The sequence below is a fragment of the Micromys minutus genome, assembly GCF_963924665.1.
Source record: "Micromys minutus genome assembly, chromosome: 3".
Classification (NCBI taxonomy): Eukaryota; Metazoa; Chordata; class Mammalia; order Rodentia; family Muridae; genus Micromys; species Micromys minutus.
Window position 1 is genome coordinate 46,466,159 of NC_137972.1, and position 22,309 is coordinate 46,488,467.

At 44.1% G+C, this 22,309-nt stretch overlaps 1 protein-coding gene across 1 annotated transcript in view; it reads left to right on the plus strand.

Annotated features, from left to right (window-relative positions):
* LOC308418898 (forkhead box protein P1-like) overlaps window positions 1-21,805 on the plus strand; it is a gene marked incomplete at its 3' end in the record, with an annotated part of 351,221 nt that extends 329,416 nt beyond the window's left edge. The window contains exon 6 of the mRNA XM_080914431.1: window positions 21,588-21,805. Coding sequence (XP_080770557.1) covers window positions 21,599-21,805 — 207 coding nt within the window. The 5' untranslated portion in view covers window positions 21,588-21,598. The remainder of the gene's footprint in view (window positions 1-21,587) is intronic.
* Between the last annotated feature and the right edge of the window lie 504 nt (window positions 21,806-22,309).

Here is a 22,309-nt window from a genome sequence, read left to right on the forward strand (position 1 = left end):
ATTTGCTTTGGTTGTGTTTGTGTGATACTGTTCTCTGATCTTAGTTTTCTTCTTCTAAACCAGTGGTGGTTAATGTATGACTTAGAAGGTAGCTTTGAGGCCTGGAATTTGCTCAGGATGCGCCATGCTTGATGTTGCCTATCTATCCCCTGCCCACTATGGTTTGTAGTAAAGACTCCCCTTTCCCAACACCCCTGCCCCAGCTTTCAGTCTCACCTGATGGCTTCATTGAACTGTCATCTCTGTAGTGGTGACTCCCTGTCAGCTTTTGTTGCCATTTCTGCTTCTTCCTGAGAATAATATCTTTCCTCTTTGCCTGGTGTCATAACAGAGTCAATCTTTCTTCCTTCACCTGGGTCTGAAATGTAGGAAAAATCACTGACACTTTTTCTAAACCCAGACAGGCACAGATTCTTAATCCTACCAGTACATTATCTCCATTCATTTCATGTATTTCTCCATCTGTCTGTCTGTCTGTCCATCATTCATCCATGTATCCCTCCATCTATCTGTCTTTCCATCTGTTTGTTCATCCATCCATCCATCTGACATTGAATTAAATGATTTATCAAGCAGCCCAATATCCTTTTAGCTGCAAAACACCCTCCATGGTTTTCTGTCACCATTCAAAAACTGAAACACAACATAATGCAAAGAGTTCATTGCAAAATGTCCAAGGTTGCAGAAGTATGCATGCCTCTGGCAGATGCAGCAGAGGATGTGTCTGCAGAGGCTTCCGTGGCTGGGCTGAGTTGTGAGATGTTCAGTAGGGGAGGGCTGAGAAAACTTAAGTGATCCAGAGACAGAACTTAAAATTTTCTAGTAGCCACATTAGAGAAAGTAAAAAAATTCAAATATAAATTTGTACTTCATCTGGTATAACCAAAATATAATTATTTTGACATGTAGTAAGTAATAAAAATGCATGAAAAATCATTTTACTTTTTTCCCCTCCTTTCAGGGGAAGCCTTGGACAAATCCTCCCAATTCAGACATTAAAATTTCATTGAAAATATTTGCTCTGATTTTAGCTTTCATATAACCACTAGTTTCCCAGAGACTGAATTGAGCATCAGTTTTAAATTTTATATTTAAGCTGATTTATGTTAAACTTATACATGTATAAAATTTATTTCTACATGTGTTCTAGTCGCACTTTGAATGCTTTATAGCCACACATGCCTAGTGGCTTTTGCATTGTACAGAGCGGAGAGCTTTGGGACATCACCAAAGGAAAGAATAATCGGAGTGATTCAGGGTCATTGAAGTATTAGAAGCAATTTAAGCAGAGAATCTGATGGCAGACAGACAGGAGTAGTTGCATCCAGATTCATGGAATGGTGGAAAGATGGTCCAAAGCTAAAGGGGGTGAGCAAGCAGAGGAAGTTACTCTTTTTCTTGCAGTGACACAATGTCTGACCAGATCAATAAGGAAGGTCGGCTTTGTTTAGGCTCATACTTTGGAGCTTAGACTGTCACAGTGCAGGAGGCCTGTAGTAGGAAGAACGTTAGGAAGGTAGGCATATCCCACCCTTCACCAGGAAGCAGAAAGAGAGAGAGAGAGAGAGAGGGAGGGAGGGAGGGAGGGAGGGAGAGAGAGAGAGAGAGAGAGAGAGAGAGAGAGAGAGAGAGAGAGAGAGAGAGAGAGAGAGAGAGAGAGAGGGGAAGCACCATGGTGTTCAGTTCACTTTGGAATGGTGCTGCTCACAAGCAGGATGGGTCTTCCTTTTTTAATTAGCTCAGTCTGGACCCATACCACAGGCATGCTCAGAAGTTTATCTCCTCTATGATTCTAGTTCTGGTCAACAAAGTAGGTCACATGGGACATACAAGAGAACGAAGAGAGGGTCGTAGGTATAATAATCCTTTCCTCCACAAACCCAGGTTGGTGCAGGCCGGAGGTCTGGATGGATTGAGAAGCAGGAGATTCAGTGTGAGGCCATGATTGAGCTGCAGAGATATCTAGAGGAATGTAGGGACCAGGATCTGTGTCTTTGCTGGTGAGCATGGTTTAGGCAACGATTAAGATGATCAAGTACAGGAAGACATGGGAAGTTTGAGGTCACCAGTGCTTGAGAGCCAGAGGTGGTAGGTAGCAGCCTTGTGGCAGGAGTCCACATAGCTCTTTGGTTAATAAAATTTTATTAGAACATAGATGTGTTTTCCTGATGTTTCTGCACCAAACCTAAGAAACTGGAATGAGACACCAGGTGGCCTACAACATAAGACATTGTTTTCAGCCCTTTCCAAAATGTTGCTGCTTCTGCTTTAGAGTTTTTTTAGTTAGAAGACTCCTCAGAGTGCACAGCGGGATCTGGTGATACAGCTTAAACAGTAGAATTCTTACTCACAAGCATGTGAATCTGATTCCTGACGGCCGAGTATTAAACTAGTGAAGTGTATTTCTGCAATCTGGTACTAGGGAAGCAGAAACAGGCCAATCCCTAAAGTTTGCCAGCCCAGCCAAATGCTGAGCCTCCAGGCTTACTGAAAGAATATGTCTTCCCTAATATGTTGGAGAGTGCTTGGAGAATTACTTAGATTAATCAGGTATACATAAACCCAAGCACAGGGACATGTGTGCACACATTGACATATACATGTGCACACAGAATAAAGAGGAGAGCAGTATGTCTATAGGAAGACTAATTTCCCAAGAGGTAATATAAATGGCAGCCATGTGTTGTGAAGAGTCGAGGAAGGGAAGGGTTGAACATCCCAACCTCAGCTAACTATTGCAGGGTCCTTTGAAGTGCTAGGGTGGGCATCCTCAGTGAAGCCCACTTGGCTTGCAGTGGGAGAGGAACAAGTAAACACAAAGCACATTCCTTTCAGTCACCTGGTGGTGGGAGGAAGGGGAGAGGGAGGCAGTTGAGGACTGTTCTTTCATTCTGGCAGTGCACACCAGAGGAACGAGGTCTGAGGGAAAGAGGTGAGTGACTAAGCGAGAGTTACAAGAGACAGTGGAGGCAGACAGAGTCACAAGGCTTCTTGCCTGTTAGGACCAGGAGACTTCGCCTCATGTGTCTACCAGCTTCTTTGCTTTGGCCTTATCTTGGGTTCTTTTATTAATTAAAACGTAGCGGGAGAGGGGGAAAGCAAACCAACAAACAAAAAAAAATCAACCAAACCAACCAACCCACAACACAAGCCTCCTCTCAGCCCAGCCTTACAGCAATCTGTACACATAGAGGCTCTTGTTCTAATCTTTACTCATGAGCTTGGCCACTTCCTTTTCTGCTCACCCCTCTGTGGGTGTATCCATGTAGTCAGTTCAATTCTGTGTATTCAAAAGAAACTAACAAAAAACCCCAACTGCATCTGCACTGACACCTGGTGAGGTTTTTTTGTACGTACCTAAACACTGTGCAGAGCAGCCACGTTTGTCAAGTGCCGTAAGCAGTTGTGAGGTGAAGTGCACCGGAGGATGAGCACAGGTCACATGCAGATCCCACACCCTTAGAAAGAGCTTGTGTGTGTGGAGATATCTAGGTGTGCCTGGTAGGAGACAGGGTGCTGAGGGATGGCTGTACCACATGTTCCTAAGGATTGCTTCATTGTTTCCACCAAAGGAACTCACCAGTAGCATTCATGAAGTGAAAATGTAACCCCCTTCCAAAAAACAAAAAAACCCAAAACACTTAATGCATAAAGGTTAAGGCATCTCATACCAAAAACACAAACCAGGACTCACTGTTTTGATTCCACAATAAAAGCAGACTATGTGTTGTATGTGCACTTGTGTATGCATGTTGTATGTGTTGATATGTGTATAGCTGAATGTATATATTTCTATAGAGCCCAGACTACAGCTTCAGCTGCTATTCTTTGAGTTCCCTTTCTCTCTCTTGCTTTTTGAGACAAAGTCTCTCATTGGCCTGGAATTTTCCAAATGGACCAGGCTAGCTACCTAGTGAGCCCCACTAATCTCTCTGCTGTCTCTGTCTCCTTAGCTTCAGTACATTGTTTCTTTTAAAATGTATTTATTTCTGTGTATGAGCACTCTGTTGCTGACACACCAGAAGAGGGCATCAGATCCCATTACAGATGCTTGTGAGATACCATGTGGTTGCTGGGACTTGAACTCAGGACCTCTGGAAGAGCAGCCAGTGCTTTTAACCACCAAGACATTTAGCACAGTCTTAAATAATACATTTCTCGCTGCTGCACCACTCCTGACTTGCGGAGCCATGCAACTCAACATGTGCTGTGGTATTGCCGTCGAAGCCAGTAATACATCTCCACCCCAGTTGTGATAGCCAAGCACATCTTTAGTGTCACTGGATGCTTTGGGTATGTGGCAAAAGTCACCCTTCTTCATTTTCACTGCGATGGAAGGACAGTTCGGCAGTCGGCATTATTTACCTAATTCTTTCTGTTATTCTTGGTATATTATTTACTTCACACCTTTAGCCTTATTCCAGGCTGTGAAAATGGAAAGCCCCCACTGTGGACCACTTAACTAAGCTACCGGTGCTTCATGGAACAATGCCAGGCAGGCGCTAGTGTTGGGGGATGATAATTGCTATCCCTCAGCTACCAGGCCTTAGGATTCTGATGTCTTAACACGAAGCACCATTGGCCTGGGCATACCTGTCTTTGGCATACCTGGCTATCCAAAAGTGCATCTGTTTATAGTTCTAGAACTGTCTACCAAAGCTGTTCTGATAAGGGTGCAGGTACACTCTCCTGTCTATGATTTACCTTGTGATACAATCACTTTTTTCTGGGCTAATAATAATAATAATAATAATAATAATAATAATATTAATAATAAAAACCTTTTTACTAGGGTAGAGAAATGGCTCATCACTTAAGAGTGGCTACTGCTCTCCTAGATATCCTGAGTTCAATTCCCAGCACCCCTTCCTGGAGGCTCACAACTGCTTGTAACTTCAACTCAGGAGGATCTATGGCCTCCACAGCTGTATACAGATGTGCCCAAACCCACACACAGACACACTGTTACAAATACTTCTTTATATTCACTATGCAGAAAGGTCATCTCATGTGTAAATGTCTTCTCTAATGTTTGTGGGTCTGTGGAAAGCTCCCTGGTGGGACACTGGAGGGCTGCTTACAGGCCTCAGACACATGTAGATTGCCATTTAGTATGACAGACCCTCACCTCTTGGTCAGGTAGAAGTTGTCAATGGATGGAGTTGGGTCCTGTCCAGTGTTCCTGTGTGTGGACACCTGGTAGATACCCTTGTGATTAATCATTGATGTACACAAAAAGAAATGCTACTGAAGAGACAAAGACTTTTTCTAAAAGATCGTGCGACTTCAAATGATAACCCCAAAACTACTTTGAACAAGGCTGGTTTGCTCTGCTCCACAATAAGCCCTTTAACTGAACTATGATGAGTTAGTCCTAACTCTACACTGTAGAAGAAAGAAATACAGAACACATCACTGCTACCCTCCTCATTCAGCCAGGAGACGGCGTGAAAAACTTGTTTTTTAAAGGGGTCGCTGAGAGCACAGTCCTAGGTTTAGGTTCGTTTTATGATGAGATGGGGATGTTCTGTGCCTGAGTATTTCCCAGTGGCCTCTCAGAGGGCTGGGTTTTATGGGCTAGTAATCATCGATGTGATTTATTGAGCGCCTACTGCATGCAAGGCACTTTACATATATTACCTTTGTGCTTTCAGAGGCCGTGCGTTTTCCACAGCAGTGCTCTTCTCCATTTGAGTGTCCACTTCAGTGTGTGGCTGATTGATTAATGCTTGTCTTTCCCTGTCGGGTCCTCACCTCCATGTTGATGGCATCCTATTGATTTTTGTTCCCCACTGTTGCCCCAACACTTACACCAGCCTCGACTGGGCAAAAATCAACTATTTTGTAGAAGAAATATCAAGGCTAGGTACATGGGACTATGCTCTGACTCAGATCTGAGGAATAGGGAAAATAGAATGCTTGCTTGGTTGGGAGAACTGAGAATGTAACCTGAGTGTTTTACCACTCCTTGTCAGAGTGAGTGAGTGAGTAAGTGAGTGAGTGAGTGAGTGAATGTGTGTGTGTGTGTGTGTGTGTGTGTGTCTTCTCATAGGTTCTCATTCTGTAAGACTGAGATGGTTCTAGAGCCTACATTGTTCTTGTTGCTGGTTACAGAACTTTGTGCTGTCAGCCTCACAAGCTGCAGGTAACAGTGGAAAAGCTGGTAACTTTCTGTCTGTGGGAGGCAAGAGCATCTCTGTCAGAAATCCCCTGCAGGAGACATGCCCCTTGCACCTGCACTGGTTGGCAAAGGGTGCTTGGCCCATTTAGGCAAGCTCTCCAGGAACTACGGTCTTTGGATCTTTTATGGGTCTTCCCCTGATACCGATAGTCTTTGTGGTATTGATACTTACTGTCCATGTTAGAGGAGAGGGAAGTTCTGATTAGAGCTCTGTTTCGGGAGGCAGATTAACAGTATTTTTTTCTCTGCTCTGAAGATATCCTACACCCCTTCTGTCATATTTATCCTCTAAGTGCCAAGATGCAGCTTGGAAAATCTCCTTGGCTGTTGAACAGATCACAGAATCCTGCTGAGAATCGGCTCATCAGATATCACCTGTTCCTATGCTCAGTTGTGAGGCCGTCCAGTGCTCTAGCAGCCAGAGTGTGAAGAGAAACTGCCATCCTCATCCTCCATGCCTGCCCTCCCTATCTAATCTGGGGCCTTAAGCTCTCCCTCACAGGCTGGCATGCCTGTGATACCCTAGGGAAGGCAGTGTAATGAATGATTTACATTCTTTGCAATAGCTCCTGAGAGTGGGGACAGGTTCAGCCTTTGGCCTGTTTGTTAGGTTGAATAGAGAACACCATGCCTATTGCTTACCTTGGCTAGGTAGCACCACTGATAGAACCATATTCCTGAAAAGGAACCTTCTACTGCTGAGTTGGCAGTGCCTCACACAGAAGGAGCCTTCTGATTCCTTGATCCATCTTCACAGCACATTATCATCGGCTCTTGTGTGTTTCCCAGATTCCTTGCAAATCTCGGGCCTTTCTCTTTGCACCCTTGACTTCTTGACTAGTTCATTCTCAGTTCTTTGAACCTGACATCTTCCTAATCTTTTTGCCTGGCTGGGACATAATGCCGTCATTTTTGTGTATGTTTAAGATTTGAATATATACCTGTGCCTGTGGTCTTCTGACTGTACAGCAGGAGGAACCATGAAAGGATGTGTTCAGAAAGACACGCTTGAGTGTAACCATCTCAGGTGCTTCCCTCTCCAGGGCTCAGCTATGCCCAAGCTGATCATGAAGGTGCTTTAATGAGACGAGGACTTCTGAGCTACAAGTGTCGTTATGTTATTGAAATCACACAAAGTGACCTGGTAGGTAGCTGTAGTTCATCCCGATGCCACTTACTGACGAGCCTCCCCAGTTCTTTCTCAATCCTGGGACAGACAAGGCCCAGAAAGTGGAGATAGCAGATAAAAACTGCAGGGCAGATGAACTTTTCTTAAAGCACTCCACATGTTCTCACATCTGTCTCTTCTCTGCATGGTTCCTCCCTTTAAGTTTTAGTTTTCATTTGTTTGCAGTGGGTTTTTTTTGGGGGGGGTGGGGGATAGGGGGTTAGAGGGCTTGGTATCTCTAAAGTTCTTACCTATGTTTATGGCCTTCCAAAGGTAATGATTAAAAGGTCCAGATGTGGGGAGCCAAAGATATGAAAGAGGGCTTATATTCTGCTTTTTCTTTTACATATATTATATGTATAATAAAAATCATTCTCATTTTGTAATGTGTTCGAATCATAGCCATTGTTCTCATAAAACCTACTGTATTTTAAGAAATGATACAATCTATGAAGCATTTCCCATTATGTAGACACCATGTCTTTAAATTATAGCAATTTCTTAAGATTTTAAGGCAAAATGAGCTCTTAGAAGTGTGATTAATGGCAGGGAATGAGGCTAATGCTGGGTCAACAGTGGCACTCCATTACAAAGAAGGTTGGGCTAATAAAAGCATCCATCTTTTGGACCAATAAAGCATTTGAATGATATGCCTATGGTTCTTATCATATCGTACTCACTTGGTATTGAATAAACTCTGAACTTGCATTGTGGAAAGGCCACAAGCCTGAAGTGGCTGATGCCCTGGCTCTTCGCTGAAGTCAGAAGAGGTGAGGCTATGGGAGAGGCCCAGTGCAGGAGCTGCTGATGTGGTGTTTAACATGTCTCCATGCACAATATGGTCCAGAAGCCTTTTTTGGTTTGAGACAAAGAAAATCTTATTTCTCAATTATTTCCCTAGCGGTGCAAGTGTATTCTGTAGGTCCTTAATGTTTAAAGTGGCATTTCTAGAAAGATGCAGAGTCACAAGTTCATCCTAGATTCTCATAAGTTCCCTGAGTCTGGTTCCAGTATGTCCCCAATACATAAACTCGCATTGTTCACTAGTAAGTGGAGAGGATTTTAGGTGGCTTCTGAGTGACTCATAAGCACTCAGTATTATGGTTTGATACTAAAACAATCAGATTTTCAAATATATCATTCTTGTGTGTATGTGGATGCGTGCATGTGTGTGTGTGTGTGTGTGTGTGTGTGTGTGTATAATTCTGTGTGAGTTGTTGTTAGTGTAGTATACATAGGCATTTGCAACCTATGGTGAAAATGGTGTGGGTTAGAATATAACTTATGTTGGTCAGTTTCTCTTCTACGGTATGAGTCCTGGGCATGGAACTTAAGTCCCCAGGTTTGGTGGCAACTTACTCCCCAAGCCATCTTAGCCATTTTTAGATATCTTTAAATCCTTCTGACTAAGCCAAAGAGAGCATCTAGCAACTTTGTCCTTATTGTGTTTTTCCCAAGTGTCAGCTCCTTGTTGAACAAAGGAAAGCTGTGGTTCTCACTCAGAGAAGAGGGGGGTCTGGGTTCACTTGTGTCTTCTTAGTTGGCTTTGGTTCTTGTGTGCCAAGCACTTTGTCTTGTACAGAGGGTTCCCTGTTGCCTTTCCCTTTGAAGAAGTGACACAAACTTTCCCCTGAAGAGACATTTGTTTATCAAATGTGAGCCATTTTTTAAAATAGCAGGGAGTAGGTGTGGGTGGAAATGACAGAGGAGGAGGAGAATTAGGCTTGGGGAACTGGCCCCGGTGTCCTCTCAGATGACACACTGGAGAGTCTCAGAGTCTCAGCTTTCATATCCCAGAGAGAATTTGTGAGAACCAACCAGACTTTCCAGTCTCAAGTCCTCTTAGTGTCTCTTGAAACCGTGAAGAACTGAATGAAGGGCTGCTGCTAAAGCACTTGGGGTCCCCAGAAAATAAACTAAGTAAACTAAGCCTTTGACAGTGATGCTGGACGGTGTGAAGACATGAAAAGAGAACTGATGTCTGGTTTTTGTCTTCCCTGTGGTCACCTTCACCTCCTCCACCTAGTGACTGCATACATGGGTTCACCTTTGCTTTCAAAAGAAAAGCCAGGGTTCAACCTTTGGCCTTTTATCTAAGGAGCTTGGTGACAATGCCTTTGGTTACCATTTGGAATTGCAAGCTGTGTTTGTCCTGCTTTATTAATACCCTACTTGTTCATCCCAGATTCCGGCAGGAGAGAGAGGGAGAAAGGGAAGGGTGAATGGGTTTGGGGAGAATGGGAAAAAGGTTCAAGGGGAGTTAGTGAGGCGCCATGGTTGCTTGAGGCAGAAGGCAAGGAAGGCCAGTGAGGCTTTTGTCTTTCTTACTGGGCCATCAGGTCAAGCACTTTGCTCTGCATTGCTTCCTTGTCATTCTGACCACATCCATGGTGGACAGCGGCTGGAATGTGGGAACGTCCTGTTCCTCAGCACTGGAGGAAGAACTTATGCCGTGTGCTTGCGTCATCTCTTAGTTGAGCAAGCTGGGCTTGCCTTCTCTAGGGCAGTAGAACAGCTCCTGTCCTACTGGTCTTCTCGAGGTACAGCAGAGGCGTTTTAGGGCGCTAACCAGTCCTTGAGCTACAAATTTGGTATTAGGGGCTCTGAATGCCGAGTGGGAAATTCTTCCCCAAGCAGTGAGTGCGGAGGACTTCTTGGCTATGTTGATTTGGGCAAAGAAGGCTGTGAGCAGAGAACACTGGAAACAAACCACAGCATAAAACAAAACAAAAACACCAGAGAAAACACTGGAGATGCTTTGTAACTTTAAGTTTGCAGAACAGAGATTAGATAATTGAAGCCATAGCCATCAAAGGCTGAGATTTCACAGTGGCCCAAAGGTTAGTTGGTGTGAGTGTGGGGAAGCCAACAAACCTTTTCCTTACCTTATTTGAGACAGAGACAGAAAGGAAAATAATATTATGATGAATAATGCCATTGTCTGAGTCCTGGGATGTGTCTCTTTAAAATATTCTTTTCTCACTTTCAAATCTTGCTTTGGATAACCAGCAGACAGTGTTTTGCCATATTTTATACTAGCAGAATGCAGAATTTTAAAAATTAATTAACTGATTATAAGTGTAAGATGTTAGATGCATTACCAAACTGTTTTTCAGTATGTTTTGCTTATTAGATGTTAAGTAACAGAGGGATCTTTTTCACACGCACCAAAGTTATGTAGTTTAATGATATTATGCTATCTGTAAAATAAGTTCAAACTAATGCTTTCACTGTAGATTGAATCCCTAAATATAGCATTCCTGAGAAGATGTGATAACAACTTTCTAACTTGAAGTCAGCTAGCTATGTATGGAAGTTTACATAGGAAGTGAATCTTTGAAGATTAAATATTTCTTCTTAATGGACATGAGAATTAAATCACTCTGGCATTTGCAAAAATACAGTTTTTCTCCCTAACGCTAATTTCACAAGGAACTCCTGGGCAGAGTAAGGTACTGTCAGCTGACGCTTTATATCATTTGTTGTTTCTCAAGGACACTATCTTCATGTGGCATAGTTTGAATTTTGCAGAATCCTTGGGGGTTCTACCCATGTATCTGTTGGCCCAGTGGGCTTACAGAAGCTTTGCATGTGGGGGAGAAGGCATCAGGGTTTCCCTTCTGGAAGAAACACCCAGAACCAGGATCTATGTTTGACCCAGGTATTTCATTGATATAAGATGAGCCCAACAGATGAGTACAGAGCTACTGGAGTAACAGAGCCCTGAGTATTTCACCCCAAAGCCCATGTTGTATTTCTTATCTGCAAGCCATGAAATAAAAGGGGTTTGCCTAAGGTTGCCCTGCCTCATTTGGGGTGGCCTGTTGTAATTTTTGGAGGGGGTGCATGTCCTTGAGTATTTTCTTTGCTCAAAGCTCTATGTAATGTCTCCAGGAAGGAGTTAAGCAGATTCTACTTGCTTCACCCTAGCTTCCATGATGAGCAATGGTGGTTGGTAACAGCAAACCGTTGTTTATCCACAAACATGGCATTGTGCAAACAAGCTGGCCGCTGAGTCTCCAACCAGTTGGATTTCCTGGTGGTCAGCAGCTGATCCCTGTAACTTACAACCTTCCTGGCTCTCTAAATGTCAGAAGAATGACGGCTTGTGTATCTTGCCTCCTTCCCAGCTGTTTACCCTGCAGTGCATTTGCCTCGTACCTCGACCTTGATTCTAGCGAAGCTGCCCCTTTCTCCTCCTCCCCAGTTCTGTTTGCTTTACCCTGCCCCTGGTGTCACCTATGAAATCTGTTGATTATTCCACCTGGTTAATGTTAAATTGCTCTGGTAAGATGATGTGTTTGTTCATAAACACAAATGCTGGCCCTGTTTACTCTACCCATGGTAGCAATCGTTATTAAACAAATACTGCTTTGTTTGTGGGTGGAAGCAAGCAGTTTATCCTGTAAGGTCTGTTTAAAAAGAAGGAAAAAATACACCGTACACAAATGCACACATGCAAGACTTAAATGCTAGAATTTTGATAAAGAAAAGGGGAGCCCTGTCCCTGGAATGCGGTTGAAAGCGCCCTAGGTTTGCTTTTCTTATCTCTTGCTTGGATGAAGGGGCCGGAGAGATTAGCGACTTGTTTGGCTTTTCTAAGAGATTTCCTTAGTGTAATGATATCTATGCAGTTGTTTGCTTTCTTCAGAGAGGGGTGAGATCTCCTAAAAGGCCACCAGCTCAGTCATAGAGCATCAGATGGCTCGGCAATTCTTTGTGGAGCAAACAGGGACCTAGGAAGCGTAGGGAGGAAAGGCCTGGACTATGAACGGAGGGAGACGCTGGAAGGTACAGCCCTTGGACTTCATTTCGTTTGTCTCTGTCTCCTGTGCTGTGACATGGGGTTAGTTTGATCTGGGCTGTTACGTATTTTTTTCTGTGAAGTCTGAGAACTGGGGGTTAACCTTGACATAGTCCGAAAGGGTGGAATGTGGCAGAACTTTGAAGGAACTGCAATTTTAATGAGTATTTTACAGATTTTGAATGATCGATGTTTTTACTTTAACTTGTCTTTCTTATCTATTTCGTTTTAAGCTGGGTTTCTGCCCTATGCCCTTTCTAGCTCAGTAAAGCAAGCCTTGGCATCTCTTAATTTGACTTGTGTGTGTGTGTGGCTCTTGTCCCTTTGACAAAAGGAACTTCTTTGGACAAGACCCATCTGGTTTGGTGTTTTGTAGGCACTAGAGAGAACCTAGCTCTCACCATCTTTGTTGTTGGATATTATTATGATTATGAGTATTTGCTATTGTTTCTGAATTCACCTTCCTTGCCAGCACTGAGCTGTTTTAGAAAGCACAGGTTAGAGCCTGTGTGGAAGGAGAGGTGCCGCTGACCTTCCAAGGCAAAATGGTGAGAAACTAATCTCAGAGAAACTAATCTGTTTCACAGCAACTTCCGGGAGCCAGATATATCTGCGTGTCTATTAGAGTTTTTGAAGGATAAAATTAAATAATTGTTCCTTTCACACAACAGAGAAACGCAAGCCACGGGGTCTTGCCAGCCTCCATTCATTGTGTTGCTGTGTTGCTGTGGGCATATTGTTCTCTCTGGTCACCTGAGCAGTTAGGGGCTACAGGCGAGAAGGCAGACACGTGAAGTGTGTCGTTGAACCTGCCACTCAGTGGACGTTACAAACCTGGCTGTGTTCACATTAAATGATGTGAAATATGGAAATGGGGAAATACCCTTCTCTGAACTGCTGGTGGCTTTATTCTGCTGGGCCTTTTATGAGACAGCTTATGATTAAAGTTCACCAGCAGGCTTTGTTAGTGCTCAAACTTAAAACCTATTTTCTGGGGTGGAAATGTGCTCTAACTGTGCTCTCCTGAGCACCTGGCCCCTTCACACCTGACCTTCAGCAGCTTCCTTGAGGCAAAGCAAACAGCCTGCCCTGGGTTGGCAAAGCTCCCCTTCATTCTCCTGTAGTGACGTGAGCAAGGGTGGATCAGTGTGCCAGGGAGTGGGCCCATTCTCTCCACTCACTTCTAGGGTTTGGTTCCGACTGGGGCCGTTCTTGCCAACATTCTGCTCACCATTGCTGTGATAACACCTTACTCACTTCCTGCCCACCAGCAGACTCAAGGGCAGATCAACCGGAGTCCAGCATCTCAGACTCTACGCTACAAGTAGGAAGTTTCCAGACGCACATGTAGGGTGTAGGGTGGAGATGGGGCTTGTTGCCTGGTGATTATCCATTGCCTTGGAAGCTCGGGCACAGTCGCTCTCACATGCACTGCTGACAGGGAATGGGAGTCAGAAGTCCTTTCTGCTTGGGCATGTGAAGTCTCCTGTTTCACACCAAAAGCCTGCCTGAGAAGAGAAACCTTGGCCTTTGTTAGGACATTATTTTATTGTCAACCTATTCTGCCAACTCGATTCCACGTCATGGGCTACAGAGGAAGTGAAACATCCTGTTCGCTGCCGTTTGCAGTCCGTCTGAATTGTCCTCCTGCTTATTACAGCTCACAACCATGAGACTGACTTAAACCCCCTTCCCCAGATGGTTATCTTAAGTTTCCAATGAATGAGCCAGTCCTAGCTGACTAGCTCTGTTAGACCTAAAGTGACTACAGGGGTGTGGTGACAGATGCCTCTTATTTCAGCATTTGTGAAAATGAGGCAGGAAAGTGGTGAGTTCAAGGCTAGCTGGACTGCTTAATAAACCTTGTCTCAGGAATCTAAAGGTTGGGGATATATCTTAAAGATAGTACTGTTTACCATGTACAAATTTGATTCCTATTCAGAACCACAAAGGAAGGGAAGAAAATAAGAGTGATTTAATGAGTGAACTGCTATGCTTTCTGAAGAGTTTCAGAAAACAGGGCACTTCTAAATGTAGGTGTATATAGTTGGTAGCTAGATTATACACCTCTGTATAATATAGCAAGTATCTATCAGGTTTCAAAGGAGTACTTGGAAACAGAGGGTGATAAAAGTTGTTATTTTTCTTAAATAAATGGAAGAGGTAAGGAGAAAGGTGTGTGTGTGTACCAGTGTGAGAGACCAGAGGACAACTTATCAGAAACACTGTCCATCTAATTTTAAAGCAGAGGCTCCCAGTTCCTAGAGGTCTCACCTAATTGGCTGGCTCTGCTTCAGGGTTCTGCCAGTCTCTGTCTCCCCTGTACTGGGATTACACGTGTGTGCTTCCATGCCAAGTTCATTGTGGAGTCTGGAGACTGAGCTCAGATCCTGCTTACAAGGCAGGCAGTTTATTAACTGAGCCATCTTTCTAGCTCCAAACAGAAAGATCTTAGTTGGAGCCATCTCTCCCTCCATTTAATTAATAAATCTACATTGTGTGATTCAGTTGATGAGTACAAGCTGGTTTCTATTCACTTTTTTCCCTCCTCTGAAGCATAGGAAGGTAGAGAAATCACCAAATCACCAAGGCCATTCTGTGAACTACAGCTAGTATCCTTTTTAATCTCCCACACTTGGCCACGGAGACTCATCCACTGTGCCTCTACCTGCTCCCATCGTGGACCCTACGCTCTTTGCCCTTGGAGAGCTGGTGCATCACATCTACAACACCCACGTCTGTTCAGTGGGACCTGTGATGAGCCCAGCCCGCCCAGCTTTGCCCGTTCCGCTCTCAAAGACAGGTCATGTTTGTTTTGGTTTGGTTTTGGGCATGCATTTGACAGTTGCATTCCCTTTGAGGTTTTACCGAAATCCCAGATTTTCACAAGATAGATGGAGACCTCTACAGTGCATGATAAAGTTGATAATACATAAATCATTTTTAACAACAGGTAATATGCATAATTTACGGTGTTACCGTGCTATCTTTTGATATTTATGATGGATAATGCTCAGTTTTTACCCTCATATTACTGCTTTAAATTATACCACAAGAAAATTAATGAGAAAGTAGATTTATGGGTTTCATTTGTTTGTCAATTCGGAAATTAATTGGGTGTTAATTTTAGCCGTCCCTCATCAGACCCGGAGTTTAGTACGCATGCATTACTTTGCATTCATTGTAGCCTACCTCCCATTTACTGTGGGTCACTAGCTTTGCATACATTAAAATAGCCCTGCGGCTCATTCCCTTGATTACTTTTTGAACTGCCATGCATTAGAAAATTTACGCCTTTCTTTTATAATTATGAAAATTTGGTAATGGAAGGTAGTGTCTTCAGCACCCTGACTTCCCTTACTGGACTTGTGCTTGGGTGGTCTGTCTCTCTGTGAAATAGAACCCGTGGGGCTGTGGCCAGACAGCGATTGTTATCTGAAGGGTTTATTCATGGGCTGTCAGAGTCCTCTCAGAAGAGCAGTGATCTGCTCTTGTCATTCACTCTTCCTTGTGTTTGGCTTGTCCCCTTCAGCCACTCCATTTTTACTGTATAGCTCTACTTCTAGAGAGGGACTTCCTGTGTGAGCACTTGCTGCCATGGCTCTCCTCTCCTGTCTTGCTTCCTAACCTCTGAATATGGCCCTGACTGCTGCTCACTCTGTACCCACTGCTTCCCGTTCCAGTGTCACCATGTGAAGAATGCCATGCCTTATGATGGGTCCTGTGGCATCCCCCCAGTCCCACAAGGCCTCCATCGAGGGCCCCTGACTTCAGTCTGGGCTGTTCCATTGCCTCTTTTGCAAAGGAGCAACACATGAGTGGTTACAGGGTGGGGCTTATTTGATGTCCTAAGCCACCCCACCATGTAACTGCACCTTGCTCCTTGAAACTCCTTTGTTTGTCTTCTGTTGCCATGTAAACTTTGTGTGCAGGAACCAGTTCGTTTTGCTCAGAGAGACCCTGAAAGAAACAAAGTGTTTTTTTTTTTTTTTTAAATCTTACTTTAGACAGTATCTTGGTATTTCTTTTTCCTCTGAATTCAAGATTATGAAGGGTTTTGTAACTAAAAAGTTTAGAACCAAAGTTAATGCACAGTCCTCTTGCTTTGCTGTACTCTGAAGTGTTAAGTAAGAGATAAGAAAGGTAGAGACACGTGCTTACTGTTTGTGGAATACTAACATTCTTGGCCCCTCCCCCCTCCCCCCTCCCTCCCTCTCCTCCCTCTCCTTCCCTCCCCCCTCCCTCCCTCTCCTTCCCTCCCCCCTCCCTCCCTCTCCCTCCCTCCCTCCCTCCCTCCCTCTCCTTCCCTCCCTCCCTCCCTCCCTCCCTCCCTCCCTCCCTCCCTCCCTGCTGGCTTTGGTTTTCTCTTCAGCATTACAGTCTCCATCCCTTCCTTTTCTGCATAGGAGTGAGGAAGGGGTCCTTTCACAGGGTCAGGGATACACAGTTCTCTGCTCACTGTCCTGGAAGTTGCCCAGCCCTTAACTCACTTCTCACACAGCAGTGGAGACATAGTCCACAAAACTCTGTTTGGTTTAATTTACACATCCCTTTGTGAACAGACCAAGTTCTTTAAGGGCATTTATTCTGCTTCATATAAATAATTGATCAGCCAAGTTAATTTACTTCTGCCTGACTTGGTCAACCTTAATTAACTGCCCTGGAATCAAGACGGAACTTTTTGTTAGCTTAAAATCCTTCACAAGCGTGATAACAAGGGCTTTATGTTTTTCTAAATTTTCAGCAACAACACTGTAACCAAGGAAATAATCATCATAATAAAGCTGTGTTTTAATTTACTATAAATACATTGGCCTGGACATTATGAATTTTCCAGAAGGTTTCCACAGAGGAGCTCTGTTGGCAACAATAATAAATAAGCATCTGAGTCCCAGTTCTTCTTATTTTTTAAAAGTTCCTTAAAAAACAAAAACAAAAACAAAGTGACCCTTTGAAATTGGAACCTGTGTCATAGTTCTGAGCAAGGTGGCAGGAGTATGGTTTGGGCTTATGTGCATGGCAGTACCAGTCCTGTGGGGTTGCAATATACGGGTAATGAGTTGTTTGACCAGGTCATGGTCCTGTGCAGAAGGCATCAGGGAAACTGGGGAAAGGCCCCGCTAAGAGGTGGCTGAAGCCTCCAGAGTCAAGCTGCAGAAACCCAAGCAGCACCAACACTTTAACGGAGCATGTGCCTTCAGTTCATAGTGGTGGGAGGTCATTCTTTGGTGCAGTGGGGAAAACCAGAGAGAGGAGCAGAGGTTGAACAAACAAAGGCCTTGGGACAACCCTCCTTTAAGGGAAGGCAGAACTTTATGGCAGAGAAGATGATGCTTCACCCCAGCCCCGTGCTTGCTTCCCACTGACACGTGGGAAGTCAATAGGAAATGACCGAGTTGCTTCCTAAAATGTTGTGTGCTTTTCCCTCTGTGCATTTTAGGATCTTCTCTTTTTCCACCTGCCTGTGCTGAAATTCAGTTCCTCCTGGTCTGTGTATTCATTCTTCACTTAGCCAGGACCTCTCTGAAGGAGGAAGTCTCGTCCAAAATGGAGAGGCTCTATGGCTACATCTGTCTCCTAATCCGAGCAATAGTTTTCCTGTCTCTGAAATGGGGAAGCATTTATCTCCCTCCAGGAGACTTGTGAGTTTAGGATTTAAATGCATCAGAGGGTTTTCTATGAAGATATAAAAGCTTATTAAATGGCCTTGGATGTTTGACAGAAACACTCATGGCCCAGACAGTGTCAGAGATACTTCGACACCCAGTCTTTCATTTTCTACATGGCCATTTCACAAAGCCTCCAATTGACGCTGTACCTTTTGGAAAATTAAAAGTCCTCCAGCCCATGTCTTCTCGTTAGCAGTTGGCTGAGGACATCCTTAGACCAAAATAATACTTCATACAGTTTTAGTCCCAAACCCTGTACTCTCACAAACCCAGTGCATGAGCCAAGTTCCTTGGCTGCAGGCCTGCCTAACTTGTCCTGGAGAACTTAGCAGCCTGTTTTGGAGCTTCACGGAGCAAAGGAGCTGCTTCTCTTCCAACTGCATGAGAGGTGGTTCTTACTCCGCCTACCATGATGGTGTCAGCCGAGGTAACCAAAACAGAGGCAAGCTTTGAGACACCTGTTCCCTGGTCCCAGATCCCTGAGATCACATGGTTTGAAGTCAGCACTCACACAGGTCTGTTCCAGAAAGACAGAGTGCATGACTTTGTGTGCTCCTGTCTGAGGGCAGGTGAGGCGTGTTCATAAAGGCCGTTTGCAGAGAGATGGCTCAGAATAGTGATCAACCATCCAAACTTCAGTTCAAGGGTTCCTTCAGCTTTCTTCTGACCTACTTGGGCACCAGACACACACGGTACATACACATATGTAAGCAAAGGATTCTTTAAATCTTTTTTAAAAATGAACATTTATTTATTTATTTATTTATTTTAAAAAGGAAATTTTCTGTTCTGTGAGTCTTTGTTATTTGCAGACTTTCCAGAAGGTGAGAAATACCTGTTTTATTTAGGTTTTTTTTTTTTTTTTTGGAACTAATAATAAAGTGGATTTTACTGCTGACTACCCTGAGATTATCTGTCTGTTTCCTTGTTGCTGTGCAGTATTGGGGATTGACTTAGGACTTGCTGTACCACTGGGCTGCATCCAGCCGGAAACCTAATCTCTTTATGTACCCAAATGGACAAGTGCATGGTATAGAGGGTGAAGCACTAAGGAAATCTCCTAGGCTTGAACACGTTTGAGAGAGAAATAGTTTCGTGTTACTGGTGTCTCGTTGCCTGTTTTGTAGCTTTTTTTCGGGTGGTGTTTTGTTTTCTTGGGGTTTGTTATGTTTTGTTCTATTTTGATAGATTCTTTCCATGGTGGGAGGTAAGGAGCCACAGGCAGTTTCTAAAAGACAGTAAATACTAGAAAGTCTGGTCCGAAACCACAGGGAGGGTGTCTCTGCCGCTTCTCATACTGTTTCATACATTTTAACACTAAGGGGTGTTCACAGGCAACTCCAGAGCTGACTAAAAGTCTGTCTTTTGGTCCTGTAGTCTGAATGGTGGCTGCTGTTGACTATGCACTGGAGGCAGATGTAATGGAACATTTAAATGGACATTCTTCTCTTTGGTTTTCAGGCCAGTTGCAGTGAACAAACTTCTGTTAGCTTTTAACAGAAGCACCGCCTCCTCCAACAGTGTCCTGAGTGTTTCAGTTTCCTTGTGCTTGTGTGTCTAGAGCAGTGGGAAAGAGGTGGTCCCTCATAGGGCTGATTTGAATGAAATGTCTTTTGTTTTTGTCTGGCATTCGGAATTCACATTAAAGTCTTCATTCTTTAAGCATTTCTCGGCTTTGATGTTTAAACTGCCTGCTTCCTTTTTCCTTTCCACATCCTAGTCTGTGAACTTGACTTGTCACCCTGTACCTGAGCCTTCAGAAAACAGGCCGTGAGTGAGAGATATGCAAGCAGAGTGTCTTCTGCCCTGTGCTCACCATAGCTAGCCATGGCACAGTGGCCCTGAAATTAGCTCACAAGGCACCTCCCCACCCCCTTTAAAGTTTACCTGCATTGGAGGCTGGGCAAGGATGGAGAAACATGCATACCACTCTGAATCTTTGGATTCAGATGCCAGCCCTAGCCATTTACCTTGATTAGGACAGGGATTCTACACTGTTGCACAAGCCAGACTAGCTGGCACTAATGCCCCTGAAGTTTTCCCTACCTTTAAATCCCATTGAGTGACAGATGGATGTTTATACTACTGAAGCCAAATCTGACTGGGCTCTGGGGACCTGAACTCAGGAACCAGGCTTAACTTTTACCCATTGAGCCTTCTCCCCATCCCAAGCTTCAGTTTTCTTCTCTAGGAAGGAGAACTGGTGATTATTATAATTGCAAGCCATGACACACGCAGGAATCCCCCACCAGCGTTACAGAGTCTAGCATACTGCTGCTGGTCAGGAGGTAAGTTTGTCCCGAATGGGTACCTGAACTGGCTCCCCAAGCTAATGATGTTTGTGCTCAAGAGAGTAACAAGGGGGCTGGAGAGATGGCTTAGCGGCTAGGAGCACTGACTGTTCTTCCAGAGGTCCTGAGTTCAAATCCCAGCAACCACATGGTGGCTCACATCTGTAATGGGGTCAAGATGCCCTCTTCTGGTGTGTCTGAAGACAGCTACAGTGTACTTATATATAATAAATAAATCTTTAAAAAAAAAAAAAAAAAAGAAAGTAACAAGGATTAAATAGTATAATTAGTGCTAGGTATTGTCTTTGCTTATAACACCAGCACCGGGAGGCTGAGGCAGAAGGATTTCAAGTTCGAGGCTAACCTGGTCTTTGTCATAGAGCCCTATTCCAAAGGGCTGGGCTGGGATACCAAAAAGCAACACAACCCTTGAAACATAAAAGGAGATAACAGATTTTTCTAGTAGACATTTTAGTGCTTTCGTTTTTTTTAATTAATTTACATTCTGGCCGTACAAAGGAGTGAACCCAATATCCCATATATGTTAGGCAAATGTTCTGTCACTGAGCTGTAACCCAAAAGCCTCACATTTAGCACTTTAAATTTCTGACCTTTTCTGTGGTCTGCCTAGCCAGCGCTTCTTTCCAAAATAAGAGTCTGAAGGATCACCCTGAGACATCAGGCCTTACACCTGTTCTGAGACCAGTCATCCACCAGGGGGAAAGTTACCATGGAGTGCGCTTTCCCACAATGATGGTTATAGTCTGAATTCACTCAGTGTCTGAAAAATGGGAGGTCCTTTTTTTCCTGTCTTTTCAGCGACCTCTCCTGTAGGAATGACCAATTTCTAACTGCCCAGATGGTATCAAGGGTTTAGAATTCTTAAAATGTGTTTGGTGTTTGGCTACAGGCTTTGAGTGCAAAGGGTCTTGAAGTGATAGGTCTTTTCACTTGAGAGATTTAAGTTGGAGAATATTTCTTCTCGGAGGATGTTGCTTTGATGCAGAGCTTCTGGGCCGGATAATATTTAAATTCATACTTGTATGATGACCTCGAGACCAGATAATATTTCAATTTATATGTGTATAATAACCTCAAGTGTTTTCTTTTTAGCAAAATATCTGAATCCCGTCAGAGAAATTGGCTCCTAGATTCTTCTCAGATCACCCGAGCCTTTCTATTTTTCCTAAGAGGAAAGAAATTATATATTTAAAACCATACCAGCCCTTGAATTGAATGACAGCTCCCTTATCCTAAAGTAGGGGACCAGTCTACTCATGTGGGGGTAAAGGAGAATGAGAAATGTTTAAGGAGTTTGGCAACATGTTATGGCAGAACTTATTTTGTTCTGAACGAGTGTTTTAACAGCGCTTTCTCTCTCTCTCTCTCTCTCTCTCTCTCTCTCTCTCTCTCTCTCTCTCTCTCTCTCCCACTTCACACCCCTCACCCCAACTTCTGGAAATCCTCCTCTCAGGTTTTTGAGTCATGATGCAAGAGTCTGGGTCTGAGACCAAAAGTAACGGATCAGCCATCCAGAACGGGTCCAGCGGTGGCAACCACTTATTAGAGTGTGGGACACTTCGTGACACTCGGTCCAACGGAGAGGCACCAGCGGTGGACCTGGGGACAGCCGACCTTGCCCACGTCCAGCAGCAGCAACAGCAGGTACTTGCCTGGGAGCTGGGCTGCTGAGTGGTAACTGAGCCACTGCTCATGCTGAAGGCACATCCATATGCCTGTAAGCAGCATATTCTTAGGTATCTAGGGTTTCTCCTGCATGAAGTGAATCTTGAAACCCTCGGGAGGTGCAAGTGTCCTTGTGAACAGTGACTGTTAGAAGTGAAGTTGAGTGGACCCTGAGCCACTCTCTTCCAGACCCCAAAGTGTCAGCTAGACTTTTACTCTTCCATTAAAATGACTCTGGGGGGTGATGGTGATGCTTTCTTTAGTTGAGAAGTAAAACAGTAATTAAATGCTAGCTTAAGCCTTATGAAGACAGAAAGCCAGAGCTAAGAGATGAAAGAAATAGGGACCATAATGCCCAGGGTGGAAGGAGTTGACAAATAAGAGACACTTAGAAACGTAAAGGGACATGGTTAGATCGGTTTGGGGCATGACTTTCTCCTAGTTCTAGGAACTAGGCTGTACGCATTTGCCCATGTTTCCTAGAGTCTGACATTACATGGCGTTGGCTAA